The 23,858-nt window shown below is 34.9% G+C and overlaps 1 protein-coding gene across 2 annotated transcripts in view; it reads right to left on the bottom strand.

Annotated features, from left to right (window-relative positions):
- Positions 1–3,200: 3,200 nt before the first annotated feature.
- Positions 3,201–23,858, bottom strand: part of VCAN (versican) — a 110,297-nt gene continuing 89,639 nt past the window's right edge. For both annotated transcript variants that reach the window (XM_023215001.2, XM_023215002.2), the window contains 3 exons: positions 12,989–13,133; positions 5,340–5,522; positions 3,201–5,194 (listed from right to left, as the gene is read on the bottom strand). In XM_023215001.2, the coding sequence (XP_023070769.2) occupies positions 5,067–5,194; positions 5,340–5,522; positions 12,989–13,133 (456 nt within the window). In that variant the 3' untranslated portion in view covers positions 3,201–5,066. The remainder of the gene's footprint in view (positions 5,195–5,339; positions 5,523–12,988; positions 13,134–23,858) is intronic.

Raw genomic sequence — 23,858 nt, 5'->3', positions numbered from 1 at the left:
TCTCTCACTCAGTAGGGTAAGGTCTGAGGATCTGCATTTTTCACAAGTTCCTGCGTGAAACTAATGCTGTTGTTCCAGGGAACAAACTTTGAGGACCAATACTTCAGACAATCGCTCCTTTTCTACTTTGTAAAAAATAAATAAATAAATTTAAAAACTCACTACATGAAACATACCTCTTATTCATTCTGATTCTTAGGATACATTGCCATGGAATGCAAGAATTAGAACAAATAAAAGACAACTCACACTGAATAATTCTGATGCCAGTGTGACAAATCCTTTTTCAAACCAAGTGTTTATTAAAAAAAAAATTAAGGACGACTTGACATGTCAGCTAAGAGGTAATTTGAAAATAACTTTTGATAGATCACTGTGGTTTTTGGCATATAACTCAGAAATTGCTTTAAAAAATGAGTAGCAGTGCACAATAAAACTATCATTTTCATCTACTTATGTAAACAGATTTTCTCAGTATTTAAATCTATCAAACAAAATGAGAGTGAAATGTGCTAAGCTATGCCACATTCTAGTTTTAAGGAATATTTCCCTATGGAAATGTGAATTGGGAAAAACAGCCCTAATTACCTCATTAAGACATATTTCCAACAAAATATTACAATTTGTGTAATATTTCAAATGTTATAATAGCTTTATATTGTCTTGATCAATTGTATATTAGTAAGCTACAAAAATAACTCAGTCCAGGAAAATTTTAATTTTTATAGGATTATGTTCACAAGGAAAAAAAATTTAAACTTTAAATTACGAATTTTGATATACTTAAGTTTGATGGCTTAATAGAAGACTTCTAAGCATATAAATTTTTGATAACATTCTATAAGAGGAACTTAAATTTTAAAATTAATCCTAAGAAAGTAAAAATAAAAAGTTTTTGACTGTTAATAAAGACTATTTTTAAAAGAATGATGAAGGGGGTCAAACCACTATGATATTTAGATTATTTAGATTCCACTGAATATATCTGAAAGTGATGTTATATGCTTGTTTTAGAATGGCAATATTTAAAATAGGTCAAAAATTACATCCTCTATCGTTGTTTAACTTTATGATGAGAAAAAAATTTTTGTTGACGACTTAAAATGTGAGGGGTACACAGGTTTTAAAATTTTAGAATAAATACTATCAAAAATAATTTAAGACTTACTGCCTAAGGCAGTAAACTTTTAATCTTCAACAGGGATCATTTGATAGACTCAGACAGAATGCTGAATTAAATTCCAATTAAAACTCAGGCTTTGCTTATTCTGTAAACACCTCAACAAAACCATTCTTGTTCTATTTTGGCATTTGCTCTTTCTTGTCCAGCTGGGATCTAAACATACAGAAATGAGTAATAATGGGAAAAGATTATACAATCTTGAATGACTCACTCAAGGACCTTTATAAATGTTCTGTTTAGACTTGTTTCAGAAAATAATCATTTGGGTGAATTCTGATTTGTTTAGAGCAAATGCAAGCTGAAATATAGTAAAAAGAAAGATGCACCAATATCAGTGCTAACATACATTGCTGACCTTTTTTTTTTTTTTTTTTTTTTCCAGAAACAATTTCACTGCATTTCTAATATTAGGAAACATAAAGGAACACACTTTACAAATGTTGTATTCATCGCTGAGTCTTTAGCCACTTGATAATAACATCTTTTGCCCTTATCTAGAATATATTTTCTCTCATAAATTCTTTTCATGGGAAATAGTCATGAACAAGTCATGCACAAAATTAACCCTGAACCTTTTTACAACTACTTTTTTTTTCCCCTTTATTTGCAAGCTCCATGAGTTTATTGTACATGATATATGATTTCCGGGCAAATAGCTTAAGGCTAATTCAGTTTCTACTCTTGGTACTATATTGAAAATTTACCTAAGATCAGCAAAGGTCTACTTACTATCACATTAAAATGATGCATCCCTCCTTATACAGTCTCTTTTACCTCTTCAGTAATACAGCTACCCTGGAAGACCACCTCTTCTTAAATAGCCTCCAATGCACGGGCACATTCTTCCCTCTGATATGACACTTAACCTTTAAAAATGGACAAAAAACCACTTCTTGCTGACTTTGAGTAGTGTAACTCTTTTTTAATGTCTCACTCTGTCCCAGTATTCTGAACATCCCACAGATTCTGTTATTTGTACCTAGATCCACCAATAATCTAAGAAGGGTATATATGCACAATTAATATAAATTCTTATATATTCCCTTGGATCATATTTAAATTCTATGTAAAAGATATGACAGAGTGCACACTAAAAGGCCAGACTCAGAAAGGAAAATAATCTCTTCTCTTCCACACTTATTCATGCCTAACTCCCTGTATATTTTTGACATTTCTAGAAAGACCCTTAAAATAATTTTCAGCTCACCTTTGACCTTTGTATCTTTGCTATAACTTCAGAGCATAAAATGTATTGATTGGTTCTTCCAGATTATCAATAAAGCTATTGAATAGAATGGTTCTATGATAATTTCCATGGGATGCAGCCAGTATAAAAACTTTATGTAGGCAAAATCCTGTCTACCTCATTCACTGGTGAATCTTCAGAGCCTATTACAGTGCCTGGCACACATTAAATACTTAAATAATGAATTAATGAAAACTGAAGGAATGGATGGATATCTGAATGGATGATAACTTTATATTTTTGAAAGTTTCTGATAATTATTTACATATGATTTCTTCACCAGTAAATGAACCTCTTAAATGTGTAACAATCAGAGATATAATATTTTATATTTTTCTTGGAAATGCTGTGTAGGCTGTAGGGATTACCTGCTTCTGCTACATACTAACTGCATGACTTTGGACAAATAATGAGCTCTCTGTGCCCGATTCCTCATCAATCAGTAATGACGATCCCTGTTTCATAAGCTTGTTGTGATATATTACACGTAAAACACTTGCCTTGGTTCCTAGGAAGATTTCTGTGATGTGAGCTATCACTTTTTCCATTGCATATTTTTCATATTTGAAATTAATACATAGTATTCAGATAAAAACATTATCAGAATTATTATCGCAACCTTTGCGGGTATATATATAATCATTTCTTTGCTTGCCACAAAATCATTTCATCCAGGCTAGACGCTTGCTCTCCATGATGGAACCAGAATGTAAAAATGTTGGTGCACATTAGGATTTAAAGTTGTAAATAACCAGACCAGTCACAATGTAGTAAAAGAAGGATTTTAGGTTTCTTTGGTGAAACAAAAGCAGATATAAAAAGTTACAAAGATTTTAGATTTTCATTCACAAAAAAAAGTCATTCACATTTTACACTATACACGTTATGATATAAATACAGGAAAGTATTATGTGCATTGTAATGAGAAAGGAAAAATAGAAACCTAATAGATCAACACAGTGTTGTTCTGTGCTCTAAAATACCTAAAGGTGGATTACATTTAATGCAACAACCAAGGGAACCTGCTTAAACATACTGTGTATTATTGTAGCTAGAGTCATTCCTTCTAAGCCAAAGAGGTTTTATGAAAAAGAATCAATATTGGGCCAATCCCTGGGTGCCCTTTTTCTCTTTTTCTATATGCATTTTATTTTTTGTCTACTCTTCTTCAAGTTGCTCTAAACTGAAATTAGGGAAAGAGTCTTAATTTCCATTACAGGTTTTTCTTTAAACATTAAATTAAGTGGATAAGGATTCAAAGTCATCTTCAGCAGTCACTTTATTCAAATAATGGGGAGAAAACAGAGTGGGAAGACATGGGGAGAAATGTCAACACATACACTCCACCTAACAGGAAGAAATGCCCGCACTATTTCTATATATTCGCTCCTTCTTAGAATGGGCAAACACCATTTGCTAAAAGCTATATACTTTTCCACTCTTTTCATAATAAACACTTGATGCATTCTATCCATCACATTATTTAATCAGGGACAAAGTACCTATATTATATGATTCCAAATTGTGTGAGGAAAGTAAAAGGCTAACACTGAAAAATAACTAGCATACTATGTTCATTTTCAGGTCTTAGGGAAAATAACATCCAATAAATTAAATCAGTATGGCTTACTTCATTTATTTATGTATGCTTCACAGCTGCAGCATTCATACATGAACATTCAAAACTTTATAAAAGATTAAAATGGTTATATATACAAAATTTCTTTTTTCTTTTTTTTTTTTTTTTTTCCATGTGTGTTGTTTTAACAATCCCCCACCCTCTAGAGCCCTAGGTCTATATCCATATGAAATGCGTTGATCGGTAACCTTACGAGTTAGTGTTATGAAAGCCATTAAAAAGTAGACCTGGTTGAGTTAATTATTAGCACTTTGACCCCTAAAAAATGCTCCTGGTTACAGAAAAGTCCTCCATTCAGGCCTTTCTTGTAAGTGAAGAAAAAGGAATGCAGCAAAGAAGAGTTCCACATTGGAGTCCCTAGTTCCATCAGGATCCCATTTGCAGCCTTTAGCATCATGTAGAAGCAAACTGCACCTATGGCTGAGATGGGTGCAATGACCTACAAGATTTTGTGTTTTCTAGCTGTCCAGGAAAAGCCATCTTCAGTCTTGCTGACAGTCAAAGAGCAAGTGAAACCATTTCCAGCCTAAACTACATAAAAGCAGCCGAACCAATGATTAAAGACCGCTAAGGCTCCATAATCACCATTAAATATGCCCAAACTCATTGTGACTTTTTATTTTATATACAGGATTAAAATCAACATTAAATCATCTTATTTACATGGCCATCGGTGCTGAAATTGAACATTTTAAATAGTACAGTAGGCTGGTTTACATTAAGAAATGGACTGCACTGGAGGCAAATAGAAAACTAAAGAAATTAGATAGGCTGGAAATGCTTACTTTCTGCTCTCATTTTCTTTCATTTTGTCTGCTGTCTTTTTGAATGCCAATACTTTCATTTAAAATGTTTTGGGAGCAAGGCAACCCAAAATGACTGAACGGTGGTCCAAAACTCCAAACCAACTGATAATTACTTCTCGAGGTGATAGGAAAGGCACAGGAAGTTAGGACTTTGGCTGAAATGATGAAAACACATGTTCGCCATTTTAGGGATCAGCGCCTCGACTCCTGCCACCTCCGGCTCCAACGATGATCATGTTTGGATGTATTTATTGAATTGTCCTTTGCTGATGAGGAATTTTTAAAGTATTTCATAGAGTAAGTCCTTTGGTATGCAGATGCTACATGGAAGGAAAGAAAGAAAAGAAGAAAACACAACAATATTACTTGCTCCATACCCTAAACTGCCGATACCACAGCCGTAAAATGAAGGTGTCTAGTAGTTGTTATAGCACGGTAGTCCATTCTTTCTAAAGGACCACTTACGATTCATGCAGGTAATTTTAGGTATAGCCCATCTTCCATTTCCTAGGCACCGGATGGTTGGAAGGTGACGTTGAATGAAACCATCTTTGCAGTGGTATCTAATCAGGGAGTTGATTTCATAACGAGGTTTCATCTTTCCAAAGGTCTTGGCATTTTCTACAACAGGGGGCTGGCCGCAAGCAACTAAAGGAAAGCAAATTGGGTTACTTCCAAATAATCTAAGTATTTCAGCTAATACTGAGTCTCTTATTTTTCTCTCTTTCTTTATGGTACCAAAGTAATCAACTTCATCAAAGGCAATCTTTCAGAATTAAGAATATGAAATTTTTCAAGAAAAGAATTCAATGTTGAGGCTCTGGGCCTACTTTGAATCTCAGATTATGCCATCTTGAAATTCTTGAAATTTGTTTTATTAAACAACCATAGGGCTAAATGGTCATACATTCATCTACCCCTCTGGAAGGGCCACTTTTCTGACGAAAATTCCAAATTAAAAAGCATATTGTCTTCATTACCATCCCTAAGTTTTTATTTGTTAAGTACCTTCATTGGGACAATAATGAATTTAACTATTACTATTACCTCCTTATAAAAACTTACAATCTACAGGCCAGTCATGGTGGCTCACGCCTGTAATCCCAGCACTTTGGGAGGCCAAGGGGGGTGGATCACAAGGTCAAGAGATTAAGACCATCCTGGCCAACATGGTGAAACCCCATCTCTACTAAAAACACAAAAAAATTAGCCAGGAGTGGTGGTGGGCACCTGTAGTCCCAGCTACTTGGGAGGCTGAGGCAGGAGAATCACTTGAACCCAGGAGGCAGAGGTTGCATTGAGCTGAGATTGTGCCACTGCACTCCAGCCTGGAGACAGAGCGAGACTCCATCTCAAAAAACAAAACAAAACAAACAAACAAAAATCTTACAATCTACAATAACATTATAGTTTTGAAATATGGACAAAGACTCCTAAATACAAATATCTTTTGGTTCCATTTATGTTTATTTGCTCTTTTTTATCTTCTGTATTGGGACAAGAAAAAGAGACCGTAATATTCATTCCTGAATTTCATAAATACCATAATGAATATAAATTTAAACCCTTGAGACAGGTAAATGAGGGTAAAGCTTGGAATTCTTAACCACCATTTTAAATTTACAATGAAAAATTATAAATATCAACAAACAGCAATAATATAAGTAACAAAAAAAGAAGTAGAAGTAAGAGAAATATCTTCATTTTAAAGTTCAAAAGCTTGGAAAATTGATTTAATTGAATTTGTGTTAACATAGTTTTATTCAACATTAGCACACTTATTTTAAACGATATACTTTAAAAAAACAACTTTGATTAAATTATTGTATTTTCCTATATATCTTTAATATGAATGTAACTTAAATATAATTTTCCCTAAGTGGAAATTTCTATTGTTTAAGAATTCTGACACCATAGGCCCATAAAAACATGCCACATTCTCTCATGAAATATTGCAGATATTCAGTGGGAAAATGATTATCAGAAACCTTGGTACCAAACATTTGAATGCCAACATCCTAATATTAAAAGTTTTCAGTTATTAAATATATTTGCACATTCAGAAGACTGTTTACAACCATATTCTTTTGCAATGACAAATTTTGGTTTAATTTAAATGTTTGGTTCTTCTAATTTACCTCAATCTGGATACCTGCACACTTTTTTTTTTTTTTTTTTTTTTTAACTTTTAAGTTCAGGGGTAAATGTGCAGGCTTGTTATATGGCTAAACTCATGTCACAGGGGTTTGTTTTACAGATTATTTTGTCACCCGGGTACTAAGCCTAATACCCAATAGTTATTTTTCTAATCTTCTCCCTTCTCACACCCTCCACCCCCAAGTAGGCCCCAGTGTCTGTCCTTCCCTTCTTTGTGTCCCTATGTTCTCATTGTTTAGCTCTCACGTGTAAGTGAAAACATGCAGCATTTGGTTTTCTGTTCTTATGTTAGTTTGCTAAGGATGATGACCTCCAGCTCCATCCATGTTCCTGAAAGGGACATGATCTCATTCCTTTTTATGGCTGCATCGTATTCCATGGTGCACACTTCTTTTATTGTAATATGAAAAGCCTATACTAGGGTCCAGGTAATAGCAAGTATCAGATGGAATAACAAGTATCAGATGGAAGACCAAAGTGATAGAGAAGGTTAAAAATGATCAATTCAATAATTCAATATACTTGATTTGGTGCTAACAAATCTGAAGTCATTTTTATAATTTTGAAGAAATAATTGTATAGATTTCTTCTAAAACTAAATATGAAGACTTATTAAAAAGCTAAAATAATTCAGTGAGTGTGGTATTGTCAAGGACAGGAAAATAGACCAGAAACAGATTTATATACATATGCTTGATATTTAAAAGAGGCAACATGGCAGAGCAGAGGGAAAGTGTAGTCTTTTCATTTGAACACTTGTGTATTCATATGGAAAAAAATAAACTTGGTTCTGTACTTCAGAGAATACATTAAAAATAAATTCTAGATGGTTGAAATATATAAACACAAAAGGTAAAACTATAAAACATTTAGAAACTATAGAATATCTTTATGACTTCAGGATAGTGTCAACCAAAATTAAGGCTGTTGTGGCAGAAATAATTTGATAAAGGTTTATTGGAAGCCAAATGCAAGGATCTACCTGGGAAGACACACCACAAAGTTGGGCATATTCCAGAATCTGCTACAGGTTGGAAGGCTTTTATGGGGAAGTTCAGAAGGGAGGCCAACTCCTCAGACCCGAGTTGTGATTTTCATTGGAGGGTACAATACAGAGGTTATAATCATTGGCTACAGATTACAAAATACAAGCTAAAATGCTCTATGTGCAAAACAATCAGTCAAACTTCATGATTCACAAACAAATCAGTGTTTTTCCAGTGTCAGTAGGCTACATATTAATCAGTATGTCAACAGTTTAAGGAATTCATGGTAAGATTTGAGGAACTCACGATAAAACTGTTTACTCAGGGACAGGATGTAAGCCATGAATCATGAGACCTCCCCCAGGTGGATTAATTTGGAAGCCTGCCAATGTGACCTGTAGGTTATCAGTAGGTAAAGATTTCTTAAAATATAAAAAAGATTAGATCATAAAGGAAAAAAAATCAATAAAATTACGAATTCTGTCCATCAGAAAATATAAGGTAAGGGTGAACTCAAGTGACAAACTGGGAGAACATATTTGCAACATATAAAATTGTCAAGGGATTAGTAACCAGAATATAAAAAGAACTCCTACAAATTAGTATGTATAAGATTATAAGTAAACAATTTTCAAAAATAACCAAAAGATATGAACAGAAACTTTACAAAAGTAGAGCTTCAAGTGATTGATAAATATATGAAAAGATATTCAGAGAGACGTATCAAAAAATGGGAATTAAGTCACAAGAGATTACATTTTATACCCACCAAATTGGCAAAAATTTCAAAGTCCAATAGTGCCAAATGCTGGAGAAGATGTAGAGCAACAGGATCTATCACAGATTGTTGGTGGGAGTGAAAATTGGTACCACCACTTTGGAAAAAAATTTGGCTTTTTAAAGTAGATTTTATGGTACATATATCTTATGACTCAGCAACTTCACTCCTGGAAATATATCTTACAGAAACTCAAAAAAGTTGACCAAGAACAAGTTAAAGAATGCTCATAGAAACATTGTTTATAAAAGCAAAAACACTGAATATAACTCAAGTGTCCACTGACAGGCGAATTGATAAGTAAAATGTTGTATAGTCATACAAGCAATACAATACAGAAACGAAAACAAAGAACATGCCACTACATGCATCAACATGAATAAATCTCACAGACATAATGCTGAACAAAAAAAGAGCAAAGCACAGAATATATACAGTATGATTCCACTTATTTAAAGTTCAAAAATGTAAAAAACTAAGTAATTTATTGTTTAGTGAAACAAGTGTATATCATAATAGAAAAGGGAAAAGCAAGGGAATAAGTCATTATCTCGGTGGGAGTTGAGAAGTAAATGGATGGGATTGAGAGGAACCCACAGGATGCTCCACAGATGTATGGATAGTATGCATTGAGGTGTTCTTTTAAAAAATATGATTTTTGTATATATATTATAATTCTTTGCAAGTATTTAATAGTTAATTAAAAGGAGAACTATGTAGGTCTGTAGGTTTAAAATATCTAAAAGGAGAAAAGGGTATCTTTTTTAAAAGCCTATAAACATTTACAAACTTCCCCAAAGTACTGACTAGCAAAGAATTGACTACACAAATATAAAAATCAGTGAGTAGGGGAGATAAAATACAAAAATAGGTTTTTTTTTCTTCTTCTTCTTTAATGAGGTAGAATCAGTATTTTATAAAATTTGTTCTCCATTGGGAAATGTAAACAATCATGGTGTTTTTGTGAATCTTTTTTGGTATAGGGTAGTGGTTCTCAACGTGGGGCAGTTTACCTCTTCTAGAGACATATGGCAATGTCTAGAAACATGTTTGCCTTTTACAAGGCAGAGGGGATGTAAAAGTGCTACTGACGTGTAGTATACAAAGGGCAGGGATTATGCTAAACATGCTTTAATGCACAGGATAGCCTCTTAAAATAAAGAATTATCTGACCAAAAATGTCAATAGCTCTGCTGTTGAGAAACCCTGCTATAGGAAAAAATAAAATAGGAAATGTAGGAATGTATAAATTATAAAATGAAAAGTATGACTCCAGGGACCATTTGGAGACAAATGGCAAACATGACATTTGGATAGAGACGAACAACTTAGTAAAGTTTTCTATGCTGGAAAAAGAAAAACAGAAAATACTTGATTTGCTATTTTTACGAATCCCATCACAGAAGTGCTAAAGTAAGGGATATGGTCAGGAAAGCTTCTCATGTAGAAAAGGTATTGAGAATACGTTCTACCTTTGGTGAGAAAATAGCAGAGTAACGTACTCATTGCTAACAGCTGACCTTCATGAGACTCGGGCTTTGTGTATGTCAGTGTTCTCTTTCTTCTAATAGAATTTCTCAATTATTGGGGTTTAAATCTTTACTAAAATATTTATAGAGTGTGATTTTTAGTTTTATTATTTTTGTATCCAAAGACAAATAAATCAAATAGGTTTATATTTTACATTTGTACTTTGTACTCTTATTTGAGGTGGGTAAAAGTCTGGGTCTAGGGACTAAATATTCATGTGATAACACCATTATTAATTGCAAATATCTTAAAATAGTTTACAGAATTTCTATTTGTTTAGGGAAAAAGTCTGTACAGCGTGCTTTAGAAATTGGCCAATGATAAACACACCTTTTAAAAAATTAGCTTTTAAAATATTTTCTGTTTAATGTTAACTAAACAATTCTCATACAATTTACATTACACATGTTCTTATTTTAACTTATAAATATTCAAGTACAGATATAAGGATGGCATTTGTGTTCCATAGTTTACAAGCATAAAATAAACTTCTAAGGGAATGATTAAAATACTCAAATGCCTACAGAGACCAGGCAGTTGGCAAAAAACAGTGCCAATTATAATCCCAAAAGACACAATCTCAAAAGTCATAATCCCAAATTTTGAAATTCCTAAAGACCAAAATCCCTAGAGGTTAAAATCCCTAACATCTAAAGTCCCCAAAATCATAATTCTGAAATATGTTGAAATCCTGAAAGCCAAATTCTAGGGAAGGGATTAGTGCATTTTTGGTTGTATGCAGGATAGTTATATCATGTCAGGAGGAATCATTATATTACCTTGTCATTGTCTTTATTTGGAAATTTAAATAATGGTTTAACAAGATGCATATGGGTGCCAAGCTGCAAGTGGTAGACTTGTGGACTTAATTTTAGGTGTCAACATGATTGGATTAAGGAATACCTAGAAACCTAAGAGAGCATTATTTGGGGCATATCTCAGGGTGTTTCCAGAGAAGATTAATGTGTCAGTGTGAGTGGATGAGGTGGGGAAGATCTGCCCTCATTGTTGATGGGCATCATCCAATCAACCAAGTGCCCAGAGAGAACAGATACAGAAGGCGAGCTGGTCTTTCTCTGAGAGCTGGGACAGACTTCTTCCACCATGGACATCAGCATTCCAGGCTCACTGGCCTTTGGATTCCAGGACTTACATACCAGAGGCCCCCCAGGTCTTGAGGCTTTTGGTCTCAGACTGAGAGTTACACTACTGGCTTCAGCTTCCTTGGTTCTCAACATAAAAATTTGAAACTTCCTCAATAAATGAAGAGATGTTCTTTTGTACATCTCCATTTATGAAAGATAAGATTTCTCAAGATCTCGGCTCTTTGAGCAACTGGACATGCAGTGGTAACCCATCTCAGTTTTTTATCAATCTTGTGAAAAGATTTATATTGTTCATCATGGTATTTCACATGACCACCGTTATAAAGCTGGTGCACATAATTACAACCAGAGTGATATGCGTTCATACATTTTGGTTTTTCCCCAACTGCCATTAGTATACCTGAGTGCTTATGCTTGAAAATATATGTATGTTTTTATTGTCTATTTATTTTATTGTCTAAAGTGGCTTATGAAGCACGCTGTCATGTTTTTATATGTTTATCTAATAAATCATCATTTTAAAATGTAAATAAATGTCTTAAAATTTTTTTCTCTTTAAAATAAATGTCTTTAAAATTTGTTTTTTTCCAGAACTCTATTTTCAGGATTTTAATCCTTTGGGATTTCAGCATTTAGGATTATGGCATTTGGGATTGTGTCTTTCAGGACTGGGGCACAGACTCACATAAAACAAAGGAAGGACTCAATGAGGACTGCAATAAATGGAGATCGCAGCCCCAGCCAAGGGAGGGCAGTGGTTCTCAGCTCTAGTACTTGAAACCACTGACAAACTTGAATATGGGCCACATGGTATCAGGTCTTCTTATTTCTTAAAAAAGCTAGAAATCTAGATTTTAAAAATATAGCCTAATGTTTAACTGTTACAAGTATTTTATTTTGTAATGTTCTACTCATCAAAATAAAAAAAAAAAGTCTGTCAGGAGCTGTGGCTCACACCTGTAATCCCAGCACTTTGGGAGGCCGAGGCTGGCAGATTACAAGGTCAAGAGATCGAGACCATCCTGGCTAACACGCTGAAACCCTATCTGTACTAAAAATACAAAAATTAGCTGGGTGTGGTGGTGCACGCCTATAGTCTCAGCTACTTGGGAGGCGGAGGCAGGAGAATTGCTTGAACTGGGAGGCAGAGGTTGCAGTGAGCCAAGATTCCACCACCCAGCCAAGATCTCCAGCCTGATGACAGAGACAGACTCCATCTCAAATAATAATAATAATAATAATAATAATAAATAAAAATAAAAAGGCTTATTGTCCTTTGGACTGGCAGTTGTTCTGCTTAAAGATGTTACCAGGCAGCATTCCTACATTAATGCCACATTGTTATCTTTAAGGACCTGAAATCTAAGGTAAGAACATTGCTGAAAACAAACTTTTCAATCGTTTTGGAAGAGTGAAATATTCCAGAGCAACAAGAGATGACATACATGGACATATCCAGTTTGGGTCTCAAACAATGAATTTGAATCACGAATTCCTGAATTATCTTTATAATTGAAATGAAGATTAAGTACACATTATTAACGGAGTAATCATTACCTGTTCCTTTCTTGCACGTATAGGTGAGATGGTAATTGCAGGGAACATCATTCCACTGGCCATTCTCATGCCAAATGATTACAACACAGTCTTCTCCAGCAGAAAAGAAGCTGTCTGGCTGGTTGGGCCTCCAATTCTCGTATTGCTGTCAAAATGGAGGGAGAAGGTAACTACTTGCTAGTCAAATAGTAACATAAGAGCAACGACGGTATTATATCACAATCTAATTGGAATAGACTCAACAATTTCTGTTGTTTCATATAGCTGAAATTATTTTGGTGGTAAAGAAAAAGACTGTTAAACTGTGAGTAGAAAATATATGTGCCTCAAAGTCTTTAATTCAACAAATGTCTACAATTTGGCAATGAGATATCATTGAGAAATTTTGGTCTAGTTATTCTAGATTTCTAAATATATAATCAACCCTCAATTTAGGAAATTTCATCATATTATTAATTCAATAAAATTAATGGAAGTAGAACTAGAGAAAAAATAATCTCATCATTCTAATTTTGTTTCCTTCTACCTCTTATGTGCACATATAAATTTATATAATTGTGATGATAGTTCAATCGAATTTTCAGCCTGTCTTTTCTTATCTTTACTACTATAAAGTAACTTTGTCTCATTTATTGTAATTGCTTTTCACCCAAATTCATCTATTTGGTTAAAAAAGTTGAGATAGTTGCAATATTTATTTTTTGTATTTGTCTGACATACCTATGCTAATCATTTTATATACAACCTTTCAGAGCTATTTTGTTTTAGATGTGATTCTTATCTGCACCATACAGTTGAGTTGTCCTTTATGATTTAATATGAAATGTTTTTAGTAGAAACATTTATGACATTTATGCATATTGATATAAAAAGATACGCCTTCAAAAGTAGATTTTTTTTTTAAAGTAGATCTTACTATAGTTTTTTTTTTGTGAAACGTATGTTGAGATCATTGAAAAGGCTTTTATGGGTTTGACATTTCTCTGCTGGTTACCTTTTATATATATATGTGTGTGTGTGTGTGTGTGTATATATATATATATATATATCCTACTCTGAGCAATAATATACAATTGGAAATATCTTTTGCCTTCCATCATATGTGTCATTCATTTAGCATCTATAATAGATGAAGCCCTTTTCTAGGTACTTGATATGCATTATCTCTTACCACAATCCAGCATAATAGGGAATTATTTGGACCTTAGAGATGTTACGCACCCAGGACTCTCTGGTTTAGGTTCATTTCTTTGTTACTTAAAAGATTGCCTCCCTGGCAATAATAATTATATAAAAAACATAGTCACTGTGCCTATTCAAAAATAACAAACTTTGATAAGATGAAAATAATAATGGCCTATAAATAAGAGACCAGTTTCCTAGTCCTGGGTCCTCTTAACTAGAATGTGGTATGAGACAAGTTTGTTTGTTCAGCGCCTTTCTGGGTCAATTTGAGCATCACTTTCTCACCATGCTTTGCCTACTCTCATGCTTTATCATGTCTAGCATGACAACATTAGTGGTGACAAACTTCTGAAACACGCTAGAAATACAGATTTAAATTTATTTGACAGTGGCTAATATGACTGTCTTTTCTGGGCCTACAGATCTGTTAGTCTTTCCTTGAATTAAGTTTAAAGTAAGTTTATGGTTTGAGACAATAAGTTAAGTGACTTTGGCAAAGAGAAAGTCAGAGATTAAAGTGTATATAAGATTTAAGGCAACTGTTCTCAATTCAGAGCATCAGTGAATGCAAAAATGAAAAAAAAGGAAGGGTCCAACTACTCTTACTACCTACTTACTCCTAACAGCACCATCACTATTTTTATGTCTTTTAAAATATATAGTATGTCTAATCCATTTTACTGTATTTACCAAAGTACTATACTTAGCTATCTGCAGTGTTTTCAATACCAAATGTTTCTTTTGTGTTTTAAATCTTTTCCTCCTACCTATGAAATTGAGATTTGTATACCAACAAACTCTAGTTTAAAAACAAAAACAGTATAATTAATATACTAGAGGATGTCTGTAATATTTCTTCTCAGAACAAGTGGTTTTCAAAACTTTTAAATATGGTAAAAAAAAAAAACTTAGATCTTTGATAAAATAATTTGTGAAAAGATCTAAAGTTTGAAAACCTGCTTTTCTTTCAGTCTTCTAGCTTTTTGTCTTTTTAGATTGTGTCCTCCTCAATCCTGCCAGAATTAAGACATGAGACAAGAGATCACTGCTATGTAAAAAAAAAAAAAAAAGAGTCTTTAAAGAGTGATAAACTTGCAAAAAAACAAGAGCTCCTTAAGGAAGTTTTTTTTTTTTTTTTTTTTTTTTTTGCCAAAATACAGCATGAAGGGTGGTTTTATTTCTCGGGGGAAAACCTAATCCAGAAATGAAGCAAATTTAAATCCAAGTTGTAGCCTAAATGGCCCCACTGTGTTACTCTCCAAATGGCCTGGAAAAGATGCTCAGGGGACCATACTCACTGAAGTACTCCTTGGCTGGTAGGTCTCCCTGCAACCAGGAACTCACATTGGCTCTGAACTGGCTTTCTAATTCTTTCCCTATTTTCCTTTTCGTTGCTCATTTCCCTCATCATCCCTCAGCCTCCACTCACCAAGCCTCCTTTTTACATTTTTGATACTCTCCTTTAGTAGATAATCAACAAAGCAGAGATATGTCATGTTCTGCCTGTTGCTGATACAGAACTAAGTTGTTTGTAATGAATGAGTTAAAGTAGGATAAAAATTTAAAACCAAAGAATAGGAATCCACTAAAACTAACAAAATCTATATTTAGTACTCTCTATGGTCAACGATTCCAGAGTTCACCAAATATTAAATTTGGATTTAGGAGCTCAATATTTTCTAGCTTACTTTCCAACTAGTCTCTTACAGGAAACCAGTAATGTCCTCAAAGGTGGAAAATTTTCCAACGTCCAAATACTATGTGTACACTGTGCATTACTCCCTCATTCTTTGTCCCTACCTACACTGTCCCATCTCCCTTTCTTAATTTCTTTTTCTTCATAACATTTATCATATTCTAACATCCTATAAAATTTACTCACTGATTGCATTTTTCTCTCCCTAGTAGAACGTAAACTCATTGAGGACCGGGCTTTGGTTTCTTTTGCTCATTACTGTCTCCTCAGTGCCAGAAACTATGTTTGGCCATACTTACGTTGTTTAATAAATAGTTTTGATACTTAGAAATAATGAACCACAGAGGGTGTTTCTTTCTTCCCAATCCACACCAATCCCTAATCAAAGATCCTGTTTGCTGCTAGCAAATAGGTGAGACAGGCAATTACAGACATAGCCAGTGGAAGTAAATAACCTTTCTGGAAAACAGTTGGCAATGCATATCAGGAGCCTCAAAAAGTTTTTGCTTTTGGACTCCAAAATTCCACTTCTAAAATTCTGTACTAAAAAATAATCCGAGATGTGAATGACATTTTATATGAAATACTATGTTTATTAGCAGTAAAGGGAAAACAATTTATAGAGTAAACATATGTTCAATAAATTGATGTAGCCAGACAAATAGAATATTATATCACCATTTAACATTTTCTTTGAAGAATAAATGAAGAAATGGGGGATAGTAAAAGAAGTGTTAAATTATTATATTATAATGATCCAAATTTTACTCATGCTCTCAGATACAGCTGTGTGTATAGGTGGATGTATGTGTGCATGTTTGTGTTTGCATATGTGTGTGCGTATAAAAGACCAAAAGCAAATGCGGCAAAATCTTCCAGAGTTTATGTCTGAGTGATATGAGACTGAGATATTTTATTCTATATATTCTTACTCTTTATATTTTCCAAGTTCTCTAGAGTGAGCATTATCTATCTAATTGCTAAAAATGAACTTTATAAAATGATATGTGCATTTCTCACAACAAATACTAATTTCTTAGCTAACCATTTTTAAATCTAGTCTTAACAAATATCACTTCAAGTTACTAAAGTCACTTGACTGCCCTGTATTTTGCAGCTGACACTTCCTCCTGATCTGAACAATAACCATCTCATTTTCACACTGAAATGAGATTCGGATTCCATGCCACTAAAGTGATTCTCAGGGCTCAAATTGCCCAGATTCAGGCCTCTGGTAAAAGATTTAATTGTTTTGGGTGAGAATTACATTTGGCTTGCAGCAATGACTTAAAAGGAGTGTTCCTGTTGTTGCTTGGCAGAGCTGTGTTTTAATGGTGCAGGACTAAATTTTAGCTCTGTGGTTTTTACAAGAATGTCTGATACCCACAGGCATGTCACACTATTACCTCATATCTGATCATTCCATTGTGCAGGTTTATCTTGGCTATGCTTTGATTTTTGCCTCATGTTATTGCCAAACTGACTTAGCAAAGAAAACTCCAGTTTTCTTAACAACTTTCTTTGTGTCCTTCTGAATTCTTTACAGCCTTATTTAACATTACTTATAGGGAGAGAATATAAAAAAAAATTCAACTTTAGCTTCAATAATGTACTTTTCTTTTCACTAAAGTTAAATGTTAAGAAGAAATCCCTTCTCAGGGAATCAATTATGGGTTATAAGAACGTAACAGATCTTCTCGCACAATATGGTGTCTCATACATACAGGAATACAGATTCTTGGAATTAGCAGGGAAAAATTCAGTACCTCCTATCTGGATTTCTTTGTTCTTCACTTGGAATTATGAGCAAACATCCTGAGTGATCTATCCTGGATCAACCCTCTTCTAGGGCTGAATGTGCAAACTAAGAATTATTCCCAGAAGCCAGCATGGGTTAGGGAGATTCATTTTAACCCCTTAGGTAAAAATAAATGCTGGTCATTTCCTTGCATGTTTGTCTGTGCCTCAGGGACTCAAGTTCAGCTACATACCTCAAACTCTTGTTGCCACCCAGGGACAAGAATTAGATCATTACTATACCTGTAAGAGAACCCTAAAATTACTTTGCATTTTCACTCTCTTCTGATGGGGCAGAGATTGAAATTGTGACATAAAAATTAAAGAGTTGCTGGGTGCAGTATCTCATGCCTGTAATCCCGGCACTTCTCATGTCTGTAATCCCAGCATTTTGGGAGGCCAAGGCGGGTGGATCACGAGGTCAGGAGTTTGAAACTAGCCTGGCCAACATAGTGAAACCCCATCTCTACTAAAAATACAAAAAATTAGCTGGGCATGGTGGCGGGCGCCTGTAATCCCAGCTACTCGGGAGGCTGAGGCAGGAGAATCACTTGAACCTGGACGGCGGGGGTTGCAGTGAGCCAAGATCGTACCATTGCACTCCAGCCTGGAGGATCAGGCAAGACTCCGTCTCAAAACAAACAACAAAAAAAGCAAATAGTTGATGTAGAGGAAAGCCATCTCAGATGTACATTTTTCTTGCATTTTATTAAGAGATAATTATTTTATATCTAGTATATAACTGCTTAATGCTGGATAATATATGATAAAATTGCTTTATTTTTAGAGTCCAATTAATTAACTAGTTCTCCAGATCTGTAATAACATGCCAAAAAGGGCAACCATTTCAATTAAGCAGGAATCAGTCACTTTTCAGCTATTGTTTTTCTTTCTTTTTCCCCCAATTGAACTCAAGCAAATCAGTTGCCAAAATAATAAAATGATTCAAAAAACCCTGGACAAAATCTAACAGCTAATAAGTATGATTCTCTCCACAAACTAGAGAACTCATTGTGAACCAATCCTAACAGAGGGTGAAAACTCAGAGCAGACTGAAGCTATTCATCGAAGTCTATTGAACGCTAAATGTTTCGATTATTTTGTTCCAAATAATCTGTACTTGTCAAAAATTTATTTCTGTCTCACAATAACACAAAAGAGAAGACTCATCCTGCAGGTCTTCTGCAGTGCACATGACTTCTGTGCATGCCAGCATTCTTAACCCTCAGAGAGTGGCCTCAGTTCCACGTGTCTCAGAGTGATTTGACTATTTTTCTCACTCAGAATGATTGGAGTTATTTCTCTCCTTCCCAGTTCTTTGCAAGTCTCCAACTTAATTCAATCAATATACCAAGGAAAAAAAGATGATGGTGGGTGGGGAGAGGTCTCTGCTTTTGAAAGTTACCAACAATCTACCAAATTCAGATGGGGTTTAGGAAGTCCCAATTGTCATTCAGAGATATCTTTTTCTTTTAAAATACACACCAGGTGGCCATGATCGATGACCTAAAATCTCAGCAGATAACTAGCATCACAAGCATGAACAAAACAAACTGATGATACAAATGTAATGTACACTAATAGATCTTTTCCTTATGCAGTGATGGATAACTGCCTTTTTGCAAAGGTTAAAAAATCAGTTTTTCAGGGCCGAGTGCAGTGGCTCACGACTATAGTCCCAGCGCTATGGGAGGCTGAGGCAGGTGGATCACCTGAGGTCAGGAGTTCGAGACTAGCCTGGCCAACATGGTGAAACCCCGTCTCTACTAAAAATACAAAAAATTAGCCAGACGTCATGGCGGGCACCTGTAATTCCAGCTACTGGAGAGGCTGAGGCAGGAGAATCACTTGAACCCGGGAGGCGGTGGTGAGCAAAGATGACACCATTGCAGTCCAGCCTGGGCAACAAGAGTGAGACACCATCTCAAAACAAAACAAAAGCAGTTTTTCAGAAATAGACAAGACTTAGAAATAAATCAGGAGTTTTTTTTTTTTCCCTCTTTGTGTTAAAAAATGAGTTTTCTTGGGTTCATCTTCAGCACTACTTTCAGTTGAAGAAAGGAAACCAGACTATCCAGTATCAGTCACTGCTGTCACAGTCAAGTCCCAGCTTGCCCTTGCACATCACACAGAGAAGCAAATTCATCTATGAGCAAAAGACTAAGAAGTTTTAAGAGCAATTGTTCTTATCACAACCTAATCAATAACTAGCGCTTCTTTATAATACTCAATCCATTTCAAGTTCTTTTCACTGAGATTTCACAACTCCTTAACTTGGTCAAATAACCACAAAGAATAATCAATGAACACCGGTTCTCTGGAAGAGTCAGAGACTTTGTTTAGAATCTTTCTGTTTCTTTTCCTCTCTACTGGCTCCTAAATCGTACAATATAAATAAAAAGAGACAGAATTTTCATAGACACTAGACAAAATTAAAGTTCTTATTTTTGTGATTCATACATTTGAGACTCTCTCTCTCTCTCGCTCTCTCACAGACACACACACACCCCTACACATACAGTACTTCTTGGCATTAAAGAAGTGCCTAAGACCTAAGACTTGGTAATGCTTCTATTCACACACATCTGTGTAGCAGATAATTTCCTGCCATAAATACAGTAGAGAACAACCAAAATGGTCAGCAGAGTAGACAGCAACCTACTTCTTGCAATGGGAAAACTGAGCTGTCCAATAGACAGACTTGAGAGCTCACCGAGAGTTTTTACACACTAGCCAGTCATTGGGTACAGTTCAAATTTGTGCCTGAGCAAAAAGTACAAATGTTTTCATATTGCAGACCTTCAGGATCTCATGTATAACTGGAACTGCAAATCTTGAATCTGTAACTGCCAAGGGCCTACTTTCCAACTCTCTATCTATCCATATATTATCTACAATGTTTCAGCTTAGATGCAGTCACCTTTTGTTTTTTTAAAATTTGCCATAGTTTAGATTACCTTGAATGGCCAATTAAAGATGACGTTGTACAGATTTTATAGATTTTGCCAAGCACACCCCTTTGGGAAAAACCATTCTTGATATATGTCTAGTCAAGCCATTCACAATATATTATTTTAATTGTTGGGAGAACATACTGAACTTCAAACTATGATTTGGAAGTTTTTCTCTTGAACAGTTCCGTCACTGCTCTTCACTTACTCTCTTTTCCTCCAAACATTGCTAATCTAGTTCACAGTAAAAAAAAAAAAAAAAAAAAAAAAAAAAAAAATCATTTATAAAAACCCTGCAAAAGCCCTCTCGGTTCACCTCCCAAGGAAACTGGCCAAGGAAAACTTTCTCAAGGATTCTACTATTGTGTATAAAGTGAAAACACAGGACAGATAGGTCCTAATATATGTCTTAGTTGCTAGGATTTTACTAAGCACTACATGCTGCGTTTGAAAAATCCTCTCATTTCACATTTAACTTTCAGGATCACAGTATCATGAAATTTATACTAGAATTTAGAAACTACTCAAAGCTACAGGAACTTGATTTACAGATAGTATTATTCCTGTGTGTATCTGGGTGGAGTTCTGCAAATGCGGTTTGAAACACAAAATACAATACGACCACTAGGTGGTAATATGTATCTATTCTTATATTATGAATTAACAGCTACACCACTTAACAAAAGAGAACTTAGAATATGTCCCCCAAATCGTGATTATGTACTCCATGTAGCAAAGAAAAAAAAAAAAAATTAAAAGATTGTCTGGGATATGTTCTCTCAGTTTGGTGAGTTGAAAACACAAAGAGAACACTTTGCAAGAAGACAGACCTCAATGAACCAGTACTTACCAACCTGACTGCATTCTATTCTGTTGAAGTCCATTCTATCTATAATCTGGATTTTCTTTCTGACTAAAATGTTCACCTACAGCAGTTGATTCTTTTCCACTCTTTTAAAATTATCAGGTGAATTACATCAATGGTGAAATTGCATCAGAACCAAAGCCAAATGTGTAACATCCACCTAAAATCCTTAGGACAGGTCAGATCATAGATAAACACCCAAGCACACAAATGCAATGTCTGCAGTGTGAATCACAGTTAGTTTGTTTTTCAGTAACAATTTGTCTAGATTAGCTATGAAAACGTGACACCTGCAGTAAGAGTTGACTTCTTTGTGTGCAAACTCTTTTCATCACCTGGGCCACTGCTGTACTCCCAGAGCTACCAAATTCAATCCAAACACACTGGATGCCAAGGGCAAGCAGATAACCGCCGAAGTAGGAAAGCAAATTCCAAATAGAACACACTTTCCCAAGAGGACAGGTACCTGTTTTAAACATACGCCGATAAGAAACCATCTTTTCATTAAATAACAAACAGAATAACCACTTGGGGTTAGCACCAGCCTTTCAGAACACAGGCCAAACGGTTATCTGAAAAGAGGCTCTGAAGACTACTTATTACAGAAATCAAAACATTTGGTAACTTTAAAATGACTTTTTTTATCCCTAGATGGCTGGTGTACACAATAGACATTTGTTTGCAGTCTGGAAGGGGAGTGGGCATTTAACTTTGTCTTGTTTGTTAGGGGCAAATGACTTCCCTGCAAGGTAAAGATAAACCTTCTGATCCTTGTACTTGCTTAAGGTTAGTCTAGTCTGGGTCCTTATTTATTTATATTTTAAGGGAGGTTATGGTTTTGCTGCTGTCTTTTAGTTGAACAGGGTAATTCGCTGACCAACAACTGAAAAGAAAAGAGCAGCTTTGTTTTAAAGGAGAAAGAGCCGTTTGTTTTGGTGTCACTACCCTATGCTGGCAGCCTGGAGTTGGATCCTACGAACATGAATATGCTGAAGGGAAGAAAAACTAACTTGGGGTCTCCTGATAGTTGTTAAAGTGGCAATATGCCCATTATTTTCCTAGCTGGCAAACCTCTGTGCGGGAAAGACAATCTGGCCAGCTCTTGAGAACAGCACTAATCTTGTGTAATAGTGTGAGCTCACTGCCCTACAAAGCAGTAATTATCAACGCATTTTCAGAAGGATGTGAGTTACTCGCACTGTGAGACCACTGTCAGAGAGGGGGCCTCAGGCAGAGGCCCACAGAGCAACTTGCATTTAATCCATAGAATGAATGGTGCCAGTAGGCTCCTTTACCCCAAGCTTGTTTGCACAGGTCTCCAGTCATGAAGGGCTAACGATCCAAATGTAAGGAGAGACTGCCAAAACTCTTTCAACATTTTTTTTTTTTTTTTTTGGCCTTTTCCATGGTTATCCATTGCCTTAAACTAATTAGCAATTAGATTTAAATATCTGCACGTGATTTTAAGGTGGCATAGAAGACTGTTGGAAAAGCATCTATGAGATGCTACTGCACTAAATCTCCTTTTCTTATTCTTTATAATAATCTTGTCAATTATAAAATGATTTTCCAGTAGTGAGTAAATATGGTTCTTCCAGCTGTTCGACCCACCACTCATTGTCTGAACTGAAAGACAAGGCAGAGAGTAGGGTTGTGTTCTAGAACTACTCTATGACTCACAATATCTCATATTTAGAATCAGAAGAATCAGTTCTTGATTCCAAATTAAATTCAACTACAACACAAGTGGAAATTTTCATTAAGAACTCAGTAGTCTTTTGCAGAAAGGAATCTGAGAATTCTTCCATTCACGAGTAATGTGCTAAAAGATGAGAAATGAGCATATGTTTTCCTTGGCTTTTGGCTTAATACAATAAAGCCTGTGAAGTTTAACATAATTAAATTAATGTTGATATGCAGTGTGACTTGTTCACAGAGAAATGGTATTTGACTTAGAGCTAATGTCACACCACAGCTGACACACATCCATCTACAAACATTGTATAGAAAGTCTTCTAAGATTTTCAGGTAGGAAAAGGAAAACTTAAATTTTTGTTGTGGAGGTTCTGTTTTGCATTGTTTTTCTGCCAAATCATGTGAAATCCTTTCAAACGAGCAGAAACCTACAAACAAGCTTAGAAAGCACCGGAATTAGTTAATACTCCGTATTCTCTTTACAATGTCCAAGACATCTGGGAGAGGAAGGGGAATAGGAACGTTTGTGTTTATGAAAGGGTAATAATGATACATTGCTGCAGGAAAAGAATAATGGTTTATGGTCTGTGATTTGTTACTCCCTTCTTTCTGCCCCTTTTAAGTGTCTCTTCCTAGGTTAAGGGCTATTTCTTTATTGTTTCTACCTTTTTCAAAGTTGGC

This window comes from Piliocolobus tephrosceles, chromosome 4, assembly GCF_002776525.5.
Source record: "Piliocolobus tephrosceles isolate RC106 chromosome 4, ASM277652v3, whole genome shotgun sequence".
In the NCBI taxonomy this organism is placed as follows: Eukaryota; Metazoa; Chordata; class Mammalia; order Primates; family Cercopithecidae; genus Piliocolobus; species Piliocolobus tephrosceles.
This window is presented reverse-complemented; position numbering and strand designations above follow the sequence as displayed.